This window comes from Gossypium arboreum, chromosome 1 (assembly GCF_025698485.1).
Source record: "Gossypium arboreum isolate Shixiya-1 chromosome 1, ASM2569848v2, whole genome shotgun sequence".
NCBI lineage: Eukaryota > Viridiplantae > Streptophyta > Magnoliopsida > Malvales > Malvaceae > Gossypium > Gossypium arboreum.
The window spans coordinates 114,875,217-114,888,902 of NC_069070.1; the positions used below are offsets into that span (position 1 = coordinate 114,875,217).

The following is a 13,686-nucleotide window of genomic DNA, read 5'->3' on the forward strand; positions in this document are numbered from 1 at the left end:
ACATAATCATACAAAGTAGTGTAAAACTAATATGAGTTAATAGATACCTCCCATTTAATATTATAGAAAATTAATTAATATGAGTTATAATGCTACATTAAATGCTTTATCTTTTCTTTTTCTTTTTAGTATTTTAGTCTTAATTTTTAAACTCTATCTAATTCACTTATATTTAGTGTTTATATTCGTTTAAACTCATAATCTTTGTTAATCTTAAACAACATCAATGCAAACTTAGATAATATTAAAAGTATTAATGATCGAGTCAAACCAAGATAACATATAGTATTAAAAGTAAGGTAGTCGAAATTATATTGATGGATGTACTATTTTTCTTAAAATTGGTACATATCGATATTAGTATTGATCTATTTTAATGTACTGTTTTAAATTTATTAATATTTTGAAAAATATTTAATATATATAAATATTTACAAATATCAAATAAATAATACTGAATAAATTTCGAATAAACTCTAAAATACCAAAGTGAATAAGAAAGAAGAAATTGAAAAAGATGCTAAAAGGTGAGTAGGAATTTTTCTTTAATAATTGGGTGAGTGGGTTTTATTTATTTATTATATTCTAGTTTTTATATTTTAAATATGAAAGTATGTCTCAAGAAAAATTAAAAATTAAAAATATTTTGTATTGATCAAGACATTCTAATTAAATCTTTAGCATAATAAAAATAGTCAAAATTTTTATATTTTTAATATTATTCAAGCACTGCTTGGTGCACCATGTTTCGATCGATGTAATTGAATTGGCTGAAACGAGACAAACGGATCTGGACGGATTGAAACTTTCACCAGTACAAAAAAAGGTGTTTCTTGTTAATGCTAAAACAATGCGCATCGGTCAGTACAACCGAAATTGATGTGGAACCAACTATCGTGATTAATAGCATACATAATTGTTAAATGTCGACCTAACCCAAAATATATGGCTTAAAATTTTTCAAGCTTGTCCGTGTTTTGTAAATTTTTCAAGCTTCTTTAGGACCACTTACTTTTTAATTTATTTAAAAATATATATTACTTTATTTGATATTCAATAATTTTTATATATATTAAAATTTTATTACATGCGTATGCATGTAGAAAAAAACGTATTTAGCACACAATAAAAATAGAACATATAGTTCAAAACTAATTAATGATAAAAAATAAATTATAAGTAAAACAAAATTTAAACACACAAAAAATTAATTAAAAATACTAAATGAATACAATTATTTATCACGATGTTGTCATCAATTCTATGTTGGTTTCATACAATTAATGGAGTAATAAAATGTGCGTAATAAAATTAAAATGTATTAAAAAATTAACATAAATATTTTATCAGAACATCAATTAAAATGTTGTCATCGAGCCTAGACTACACCTAGGGCGGTGAACACTCTTAACTATCAAAACGTCATATTGGGTTCGAGCTTAAATAAATATTCTAATATTTAAATAAATCTAACTAATATTTATTATTTTAGATAGAAATATTAAAGTTCTATTTTAAAAAAAGTTGCGTGCTGGTCAAATCAAATACATAAAAGTGAAATACAAAATTTTCCCCAACAAATTAATATATGTTGAAAGAAAAATAAATGAATTTGTTGAAAAAAAAAAAAGGTAGGTTTGGTGAGTTTCACATGAGAAAGTTGACCATACAAAAAGGAAAGGAAAGCTTGAGCAATATCTTCTTCAATTTTCCAGATATATTTTAAATAAAATCTTATTAATTGAATAGATTCACTTAACTTATTTACTTAGATCACGGCATCTGCTCTGCCAGCCACCCCGTGACGTCCGCCTTCCGCCGCTCTTTTTTTTTCACCGGCTATACCCGGTCAACATTTTTCTCTTTCTTTCCCTCTTTTGCTTCCTTCTCGTCTTTATTATACCACACTCCTCCTCACCCACGTGCTTATCACTCTCCTAGTTATTTCATTTTTAGTAGAAAATAAATAAATAAAACTTGATGATTAATTAATTTATTATTTGATAATCACCTTTCGATTTTCAAATAAAGATTACTAATTTATTTTAAAATTATGCTAACCAATTAAAATATTATAGTAATTAGAAAATATAATATGACAACTTATAAAGAAAAAATTATATTTTAAAAAAAATCGGTTCAACTATTAAAATTTTAACGTCACAAACGTGACAACTTATATGACAAATACTTCATTTTTCACATGGGTAAATTTTTAAAACTTTAATGAAATTTTTAAAATTTTTATGAAGTAAATGTGAATCGCAATTTTAGCTACCACATCAATACTATTAAAATTTTAATAGTTTAGTCAATTTTCTATAAAAAAACATTAAAATGTTGAAAGACGTAAAAGTGACAAAAAAAATCATTAAATTGTATGGAAGGTTCTATATTATTATTTTAGATTTAGTCATTATGTTATATTTAATTATTTCGAGTCATTTATTTTTTGAAATGTATATCTCGATATATTATTTTTCCTTTTTAAAATACAAAAAACTTATCTAATAAGTTATGTTAAATTATTTAAAAATAGTCTTAAGATTAAAAATAAAAATTTCGATAAAAATTTTAAAAATACAAAATTATAATAAAAAAATCTAGAAAAGAACCCATAATAACCAACTGTATATCGAATTTGACCAAAAGAATAAAGCTTCGGCACCTTATTAATTTTTCATTTTATCTACATCTTCAACGTGAATACAATTATACAAGTTTCTGAAATGAAAAATATGATGAAAAAGTTTCTGTAAAATTACAATAAATAATAACAATTTAATATCTATGTGGTCCAGATAAAGATAAAATGTACTGTAATAGTTGATTGTGTCTTAATTTAATTCACATTAATATTATTATTAATATAAGAAAATATAGATTCGAGTATATCGAAATTCATTATACTATTATTTTGATAGCATATTTATATAAATTTATAAAAAATAATTTAAATTTAAAATATATATGGGACTATAAGCAGTGGAGGTTACGCGCTGGAAACAAAAAGTGGGGGTAGGATCTAGGTTGAAGGTCCAAGTTAGACCGCACCCACAAAAACTGTCCAACCTCATCATCATTATTATTTTTATTATTAATAATATTTTCGAGACAAGCGAAAAGATTAAGAAACAGACAAATGTAGGTATTGACAATCAGGGAAAAAAAAACATTTTTAAAAATAAAAATAAAAATTCACATTTATTAATTTTTTTGGGGTTTCAAAAGTCAGCCCTGATGTCTTCACATTTCAAATCACTCTCCCAAGTGTACCTTTGTTGCTTCTTTGTTTTTGTTTGTCCAATAAAATACAGATTCTCTCTCTCTAAGCAAACAAATTAAAGAACTTTCCTTTTTCTTTTCTTTTTTTCATGTTTTTGTGATTTGAAATGTCTTCTCTCTTAAGATTCTGTCCTATTCTTTTGCTTTGAAAATCAAAGGGGGGTTTTTGAAATTAGAGTTTGTAAGTATGACCCCTTTTGTAGAAAAAATGAAGTTGGATTGGTCAGTGTTGAATTATTAATTTCTTCTTTTTTGAGTGTTGGGTTCTTGGGAAACTATTGCTTCAACAACAAGTGAAGCTATACAAAAGAGTCATAGCATAGATATTAGATTCGTAGCAAGTTTTAGAGTACTTTTTCTTTATTGCTGTTTTTTTTTTTGGAGTTTTGGGATCTGATTTTTTCCTCTTCTTTTCAGTTTAAAAGATTCAATCTTGGGTACTATTTAAGTTACTGATTTACTTGGAAGTTGATTCTCAGAAGTGGGTTTTCACATCTCTCTCATTTATCCCCTAAAAAAGTGTTGCCTTTGTTCAACAATTTAAGCTTCTGGTAAGTGTTTATTGCTTTGTTTACAAGTTATTTGTTTTCTGTAGTAAACAGTGTATTTCGAGATGTGAGTAAAGTTGCTTCATTTAGGAGTTTTCCTTTTCCTTTTTTTATTTTCCCCTTTCTGTAAGAAGGTAGTGTTTTAATGGATACTATTTCATGTGTGAACTTAAATTCAGGATTTCTTGATCTATGGTCTTGGGATTTGATTTTTTTTTGCAGGTGGGGATTGTTAATTGTAGATTCCAATATATATTTTTCACTGTTAGCTTCATTTCCCAGTTGCCAAGTTGAAACTTTTCTTTTGGAATGTGAGCAAGTAAGTTACTCTATCTGGGTTATATGAAAAAAGCGATGAACATTGTAAATTATGCTTGAATGACTTTGTTAATTTAGGATTTTTTTCCCTTTTTTTTTTACAGAAATGGTGGTGATGGGGTTTATTCCAATGGCTTTCCTTAATTGGGTATTCTTGGCTCTTTCTATTTGTTCTTCACTGAGCCTTAAAACCGTAGGCCAACCCTGTGATCCAAATGATTTGTTGGCATTGGAAGAATTTGCTGGGAACCTCACTGAAGGGTCCATTATCACTTCATGGTCTAATGTATCTAATTGCTGCCAATGGGATGGTGTTTTTTGTGGGAGTAAGAGCAATAATCTCTCAGTTTCTAATAAAGTTACCAGCTTGATTCTACCTAAAAGGGGCCTCAAAGGGAAATTTTCAATCTCTTTGACCAAATTAGATCAGCTGAAAAAGCTTGATCTTTCTTGTAATTACCTGATGGGTGTTTTGCCTTTAGAGCTTTCAAATTTGAAGCAGCTTGTGTTTCTTGATTTGAGCTACAACCTGCTGTCAGGACCTGTTTCTAAACCAGTTTCCGGTTTGACATCGATTCAATGGCTGAATATTTCAAGCAATTTGTTCAAGGGGGAGCTTTCCGAGTTTGGAAGGTTTCCGGATGTTGCTGTGTTCAACTTGAGCAACAATTCGTTTACCGGTCAAGTCAGTTCTCAAATCTGTAGCTACTCGAAACGGATTCAGGTTCTTGATTTGTCAATGAATCGCTTGGTAGGGAGTCTTGAAGGCCTAAGCAATTGCAGTGTATCTCTACACCAGTTGCATTTGGACTATAATTCGCTATCAGGTGATCTACCTGACTCTTTGTACTCGATGTTGTCGTTGGAGCAGTTCTCAATCTTGGGGAACAATTTCTCTGGACAATTGAGCAAGAAATTGAGTAAGCTCTCAAGCCTTAAATACTTGGTTATTTCTGGAAACCACTTTTCTGGTAGAATTCCTGATGTTTTTGGGAATCTTGCACAATTGGAGCTGTTTTGTGCACACTCAAATTTCTTTTCGGGTCCATTGCCATCGTCCTTGTCACTCTGCTCAAAGCTTCGTGTTCTTGATCTCCGGAACAATTCATTAAGTGGTCCTCTTGATCTCAATTTCACTGGAATGCCTAATCTTTCTGTACTTGATCTTGCTACTAACCATTTATCTGGTTCCCTTCCTGCTTCACTGTCCGATTGTAAAGAGATGCAAGTTTTGAGCCTGGCGAAGAATGAATTTGGTGGCCAAATCCCCGAGAGCTTTGCCAATCTCAGATCACTTGTGTTTCTCTCACTGTCAAATAATAGTTTTGTTGATTTATCCGGGGCTCTATCTGTGCTTCAGCAATGCAAAAACCTTACAAGTCTTATCCTCACGAAGAATTTGTATGGAGATGAAATTCCCAGAAATGTGAGTGGGTTCGAGAGCTTAACAGTCTTAGCACTCGGAAATTGTGCTCTGAAAGGCCAAATACCTGATTGGTTGTCTGGTTGCAAGAAGCTCGAAGTTTTAGATCTGTCGTGGAATCACTTAAATGGCAGTATCCCGACTTGGATCGGTCAGATGGAGAGTTTGTTTTACTTGGACTTCTCAAATAACTCTCTCACCGGAGAAATCCCAAAGAGCTTGACACAGCTAAAGGGCTTCATTTCTTCAAATTCCAGCTTAGCCACGTTCTCGTCTTCTGCCGGGATCCCCCTGTACGTAAAGCGAAATCAAAGTTCTAGTGGACTTCAATACAACCAGCTTTCAAGCTTGCCCCCTTCATTATACTTGAGCAATAATCGATTGAATGGGACAATTTTTCCTGAAATTGGGCTATTAAAGCAGCTCCATGTCTTGGATTTAAGCCGGAATAACATCACTGGTATCATCCCTGCTTCCATTTCCGACATGAAGAACTTGGAAATTTTGGATTTGTCGTACAATGACTTGCATGGGTCAATTCCGCTGTCATTTGCCGAGCTTACATTTTTGTCAAAATTTAGCGTGGCATATAATCACTTGCAGGGTGTGATTCCAACTGGCGGACAATTTTATAGCTTTTCCAGCTCAAGCTTTGAGGGGAACCCTGGACTTTGTGGGAAAATCGTATCTCCTTGTCATGTTATGGATGGTATGCTCAAACCAGCTATTCCGTCCGGCTCAAACAACAAATTCGGTCGAAGCAGCATTCTTGGAATAACGATCAGTATAGGAGTCGGGATAGTTTTGCTTCTTGCCATTGTTCTTCTTCGCATGTCAAGGAGGGATGTGGGCAGTACAGTTGACAATTTGGATGAGGAACTCAGCAGGTCACACCGGTTATCTGAAGCTCTCGGTTCATCGAAATTGGTTCTCTTCCAAAGTTCAAACTGCAAGGAACTCACGGTTACGGACTTGTTAAAATCTACCAACAATTTTAACCAAGCAAACATAATTGGTTGTGGTGGCTTCGGACTGGTTTACAAAGCCTACCTTCCAGATGGTACAAACGCCGCGGTCAAGAGACTTTCCGGTGATTGCGGTCAGATGGAACGTGAATTCCGTGCTGAAGTTGAAGCTCTTTCGAGAGCTCAGCACAAGAACCTTGTTTCTCTTCAAGGTTATTGTAAGCACGGTAATGACAGATTATTGATTTACTCTTATATGGAGAATGGAAGCTTGGATTATTGGTTGCATGAGAGTGTTGATGGGTCGTCGGTTCTCAAATGGGACGTGAGACTCAAGATAGCTCAAGGAGCAGCTCGTGGGTTGGCATATTTGCACAAGGTTTGCGAACCACACATAGTTCATAGAGACGTAAAATCTAGCAACATACTTTTGGATGAAAAATTCGAAGCACATTTAGCAGATTTTGGTCTCTCGAGGCTACTTCGCCCGTACGATACCCATGTCACAACAGACTTGGTCGGAACATTGGGTTATATTCCTCCAGAGTACAGCCAGACACTAACCGCAACCTGCAGAGGTGATGTTTACAGTTTTGGGGTTGTTCTTCTCGAGCTTCTTACTGGTAGAAGACCCGTGGAAGTATGCAAAGGAAAAAATTGCCGGGATTTGGTGTCGTGGGTTTTCCAAATGAAATTCGAGAAACGAGAGTCCGAGATTATAGATTCATCACTCTGGGACAAGGAGCTAGAAAAGCAGCTGTTAGACATGCTCGAAATCGCCTGCAGATGTTTAGACCAGGATCCAAGGCGAAGACCCTTAATCGATGAAGTTGTTTCATGGCTGAATAGTATCGGAAACGAGGTTGTTCGTCAATGAACATCCATCGATTTGAAAAATCTTAGCTGGGAGGGTATACCTGTAAAGCAGACACCGTCAAAGTTTCGATAAGTTCCGAAGGATTACTGACCGAATCACTTAGAACAAAGCATTGCCCATGGTGTACTAACGTTTGAGAGTTTGTATGCTTAGGCTCTTTAAGCCATTTTCTTCTGTCTGAAATAAGCAAATTATAGAATATCTAATTACCAGTGTTAGAAAAAAAAATTGCTGTCTAGTTTTGATTCTCCTGTCTGAAATTCAGGTTTAATAATAGAAAAATTTATAATTAAGGACAAATAGGGTGAAACATTTTCAAACACGTCTTTTAAGATGATGTTGATATTTCAAGACACCCTTAAAAACAGCTATGCAAACCTTTTATTTTTGGGGTTCAAAATAGGCAAGCTATAGAGACATGTTCAGTGGCATTAAGTCAAAAGAGTGGTTGCCAAGGTTAACTGTAACTCAACATTTATTACATTCCAACATTTTGATTCAACACTTATTTCAATTTATTTAATGACATGGTTTGTAAGACTACATGGTTTCCCTATAGCTGTTTTTTTTTAATATTAATTTTATTATATGTTATTATTATATCTATTTTTTTATATAATACCTAAAATTATTTATAACTCTTCTTCAACCTTTAAATAGAAAGATAATATGATTTAACTTACTCAAATCTAAATTTTCCTATACTAATCGAGTTAAGATTTAAGACTTTTAATAGCATCAAAGTGTTTTTTAGACTATTGTATGATCACTTTTGTTGTGTCCTAAACCAATCAATTAATAGCTGTAATTGTACTCATTTCAACACTTGCTTTGGCGGGGTTTTATAGTGGGAAATCTTTTTCCATTTTTAATTGAAAATTGACATTAGCTTTGGACCCCTCCTGTTTTTTTTTTTTGTTTGTTTTGTTTTGTTTTTTTAGTGTTAATGATTGTTTAAGAGACAATGGAGATGTCTTATTCACAAAAAAATGTAAATGTTCCAATGATCCCTATGACATTAAACAATAGGAAATTGAATGTCTATATGGTATAGATGGTGGTAGGTCAATTTGGTCCTATTTTTGGTCATTTCTTTCTTGGCAAAGTCTAGTTTTTGGAAAATATTTCCATTTATCTTGCTTTTAGTCTACAAATTAGGTCAACTTCCATATAAATTTCAAATGCCAACAGTCATGTTTTTAATATGGAAATTTATTTTATTTTAAGTAATTAAAAAGTTCATAGCAAATGTGAATTAACTTTTTTTATTTTGGATTTTTTTTTAAAAAGTTATGTTATAAGTTTTTGTATTATGTATAAGTTGTGACTTTAGTACCTTCCAAGAGTGTAGCTAAGGGTGGTAGGGACCCTAGTCCCCCTTAAAATAGAAATTTTTTTATTTAGGCCTTTAAAATTTTAAATTAGTAAAAGTAAATTTATACTTTGGCCTCTCTTAAAAATGATAAAAAATTAATTTAATCTTTTAAAATTATAAATATATAGGTTATTAAGATGGTGAAATTGTATTTTTACTATTGTAAAAATCACAATTTGATTTCGACCCTCTAAAAAAATTTCTACCTTCACCCCTAGTACCTGCAGTTAATGATTATCATTATAAGTTCTTATCATACATGTTTTTTGTAATAAAATTCTTAGAACTATCTATAGCCCTTCCTAACTATTAAATAAGAGGATAATGCACTTCAACGTACTCAAACTCACGTATTCTTGTATTAGCAATAATATTTATACATAATTAATCAATTTAAAATATTAGTACAAAAGAGGTATAGAAATTAAGTTGAATTGATTGAATGTAGTTTCAATGCTTATCCATACAGATACATCCCAGTTCTTTGGATTGGTGTAAAGAGAATAAGCGAAATATATATATTTTATGGTAAACGAGAGAGGCCGGCGTTTTTTTTTTTTTTGTGAATTATGTAAATTTAAATGTTCCATAGTCAAATTTCAACGAGGAAACTAAGATTATGCTCGTGAAAGAAAAGAAAAAAGGGGAAACACTTTGTTTCTTTCACGTTTTTCCTTTCTCTTTGCCTTTTCCTTTTTCCTACACATAACTCCTTTTTAATCTTATTACATCCTTTCATATCCCGATTAAGGTAGTTCATGGGCTGAACAAAATTTTAGGCCCGATTGATAGGTTTGAGCGTGACCCGACCTGAAAAGTAAACTTGAATTTTTGTCCAAATTTAGTCTAGATAAAATGCTAAAACCTAAACTCAGTTCGGCCTGCCCATATTAATTTTTAATTTTTTAATTTTTTTATATAAAAAATTTAAAATAATATAATACACCAAATACACGAAAAATATTAAAATAAATGCTTCTCAATAAATTGAAAATAAATTTAAAAAAGTTTTTATACTTAAATAATACTAAGATAAGTGCAACTTAACAACCAAATAACTCTAAAATAGTAATAAAATTAACAATAAAACAAGTGTTATACAATATCCAAACATTAACAACAAAATAATAGTATAACATAATAGTGAAATGGTAGCAAAACAAAGACAAAAACTGGGAAAACAACAACAAAACAACAGCAAAACAATAGTTTTTTTATTGCAAATTCGGGGCGGGGCGGGGCAAAAAAGACCTTATTTGAGGCTCGATTCATTTTCTAAATGGGCCTTATTTTTGCTTAAACCCATTTTTTGAACCTATATTTTTACCCAAACCCTCTTATTTTTAAAGCGGGCCTTCGAGCCAGATCAAGTGACCCAGCTCATGAACAACTCTAATTCCAATAATCATATTAGGTTTGATTAATTTCAAAATCCAATCAAGTGGAACCTTGAAATGAAGGATAAATCTTTCTCAATGCTATTTTCTTTATCTACAAATTTAAACTTTGTAATACCACAGAACGACCTAATTTTCAGGTGGTGTCGAACATCGATTCGAGATCACTAAATCCGACAAATGAGTAGGAAATATTATTAATTTAGTGAGTATAAGTTAAATGTGAAGTTAGGAAAAATTTGAAATAGTGAAATGTACAAAAAAAAAATATATATATATATATATTAAAATAATTAGAATTGAAAACGAGGTATCGAGACCTCGAATTTTAAATCGAGCCATAAATATTTTTATAAATATTTATGGAGTGTTAATAAGTTAGTATTAAAGTTTCACAAGAAATTTTAAAATCTTGATAGCTAATTGAACAAAAGGACTAAATTGTATCAAATGTAAAATTGTGAAAAATGATTAAATAGCTTAAATGATAAAAGAAAGAGGGTTTAAAAGGCAAATAGACCCAAGGTCTATTTGGGCTGGACAACAAGAGCATGAAATCGTCATTAATTAAAAGTTTAGGGTAAAATGATAATTTTGTTTAGAGCATTAGTTGAATGTATTATAACATGAAATAAATGAAAACGACGATCAAATTTCTTTATAAAGATCCGGATGACTTGAATACGAGACTTGAACGTGGAAAAGAAAAGATATCGGATTAATGAAATATCTGATAAATGAATCGGTAACTCCGGTAATGCTCCGTAACTCTATTCCAGTGACGGATTCGGGTTAGGGGCGTTACATTTATTGGTATCAGAGCTAAGGTTTAGTCGGTTCTTGGACCGAACGTAGCATATGTGAAGTCTAGAAATACATGCCATTATATAACTTGTGATAAGATAATTTAATATCTTCCAGCTCTGATGAGATTTATTTTACTTAAAGATAGAGATACTTTCCCAATCGAGCTAATTATGATAATGTTGAAAGCGATACTCAAATATATAAGCAAAAGTAGATTCTGATGAGTCGGAACTCATAAAGGTATGAATAAATGTTATATTTAAATTTATGTGTATAGTAAGTAAAATTTAAGGTAAGTATCAATATTGAATTAAATTTGTATGGATATATGTGATTGATGTGGAAATAGAATTTTGGATATATGTTATATTTGAAAATTTTATTGATTGGGAATGTGATGAAATTGATATGAATACGTGATTAATTGAAATGTGTATTGATTGGAAACTGGAAAGTGAATTGAATACCCTATTGTAACAGCCTAATTTTCAGTGGTGTCGGAACAGTGATTCGAGATCACTAAATCCGACAAATGAGTAGGAAATATTATTAATTTAGTGAGTATAAGTTAAATGTGAAGTTAGGAAAAAATTTGAAATAGTGAAATGTACAAAATATATATATATATATATATATATATTAAAATAATTAGAATTGAAAACGAGGTATCGAGACCTCGAGAATTTTAAATCGAGCCATAAATATTTTTATAAATATTTATGGAGTGTTAATAAGTTAGTATTAAAGTTTCACAAGAAATTTTAAAATCTTGATAGCTAATTGAACAAAAAGGACTAAATTGTATCAAATGCAAAATTGTGGGAAATGATTAAATAGCTTAAATGATAAAAGAAAGAGGGTTTAAAAGGCAAATAGACCCAAGGTCTATTTGGGCTGGACGGCAAGAGCATGAAATCGTCATTAATTAAAAGTTTAGGGGTAAAATGATAATTTTGTTTAGAGCATTAGTTGAATGTATTATAACATGAAATAAATGAAAACGACGATCAAATTTCTTTATAAAGATCCGGATGACTTGAATACGAGACTTGAACGTGGAAAAGAAAAGATATCGGATTAATGAAATATCTGATAAATGAATCGGTAACTCCGGTAATGCTCCGTAACTCTATTCCGGTGACAGATTCGGGTTAGGGGCGTTACATACCCCCTACCCGTATTCATTGCCGGAATAGGGTACGAGGTATTAGCAGAGTTTACGAATTAAATTTTTTAATTTTTTTTTAGGAAAACTCAATATAATCCCTTTACAGATATCTAACCTTCCTTGAAATTTTAAACCAAAAACAATCCACATCAACCAATCCAATTCAACATATTTTCAAGATAATTTCATGCATATTTATAAAATAACATCATCACATACTCAAAACCAGGTTTGTTAACCATACCAATGGCTAACTCTACATTCATTTCACAGAATCATTTACTTTATTAGCTTATACATGCCATTGATTTCCAAAATAAAGTTTCTTTATATACCGAAGTCCTGAGGTTGATAGTGTGATGTGTCTCCGACCAAATCCGGCCTCTGAGCTCTTAACACTACAAAACAGGGAAAAAAGAAACGGGGTAAGCACTTTGTGCTTAGTAAGCTCATGTAACAAGAATTATACTTACCTAATATTTTCAATACAATACAATAAACATTCATATATCCATTCAATGCATTATTACCCTAATATGCACAAACTCAACATTCAAGTTAGTACAATAATTTCCATGTACCAATAATATATACTATGATTGATGAGCTCATCAATATCATAATTTCCATTTCTTTGTTATTTTTTCATATTTATCCCGTTGAATTTCTTGGAATTTTTGATGGATTTTCAGAGGTACACTTTTAGTTTACAATTCCGGGTCCGTCAATTCATATTCATGTGCGCACATTTCCATTTCAGAGAGCACACTCATGCGAACCTCAACCTTGCAGCGGGATTACCGGTCAAGCTAAATCCTCGCAATATAAACTCATAGAGTATTGCCGGATTACCACCAAGGCTAAATCCTACAACGACAATTACTCTAATGACCTTGGATCTGAATTATCAGTCCAAGGCTAAATTCAGACCTAATTCGGATTACCCGTCCGGCTAAATCCATTTTACACATATTCTTCGGAGGGCTATATCAGATAGGATCACCCGTCCGGGCTAGATCCTTTTTACCGTCAATTCCTTTTCAGAGATCCATCGAACTTTCCTTTCATTCAAATGGAATTTCTTCCCATTTTATCAAATATATCAATGTTTCATAAATTTCCATATAATGAACATTCAAATCATATTCATATCAAAAACATGCATTTTAAGTATTTAAGAATATAATTCAAGTTACACGAACTTGCCTTGATACTTGTTTGTAAACAAAAAAATCTACTAATCCCGAACTTTTTCCTTTCCTCGATCTAGCTTCAGATTTGAATCTTCGGATCTAAATAAATAAATTTAATTATCAATTTAATACATTTCATGTTCAGTATGCAACATTCTCTATAATTCAACTATTATTTATAGTTCATTCAAAGCTGTCTACTTGAGTTATAGTCACTAAATTATTTTTATCTTGAGCTACAGAACTTTAAATTAGGATCTGATAATTTTCCCTGAAACTAGACTCACATATCTTCTTACCATAAAATTTTCAAAATTTTTGGTTTAGCCA

At 31.4% G+C, this 13,686-nt stretch overlaps 1 protein-coding gene across 1 annotated transcript; it reads left to right on the plus strand.

Annotated features, from left to right (window-relative positions):
• Window positions 1-3,154: 3,154 nt before the first annotated feature.
• Window positions 3,155-7,942, plus strand: LOC108483457 (phytosulfokine receptor 2). Its single transcript, XM_017786864.2, has 3 exons — window positions 3,155-3,836; window positions 4,056-4,152; window positions 4,256-7,942. The coding sequence occupies exon 3, from the start codon at window positions 4,258-4,260 to the stop codon at window positions 7,414-7,416; it is 3,159 nt and encodes a 1,052-aa protein (XP_017642353.1). The 5' UTR covers window positions 3,155-3,836; window positions 4,056-4,152; window positions 4,256-4,257; the 3' UTR covers window positions 7,417-7,942.
• Window positions 7,943-13,686: the final 5,744 nt, after the last annotated feature.

Bases quoted from the DNA above. Each gene is read 5' to 3' on its own strand.
- LOC108483457 (XM_017786864.2), top strand. From the start codon at position 4,258: ATGGTGGTGATGGGGTTTATTCCAATGGCTTTCCTTAATTGGGTATTC.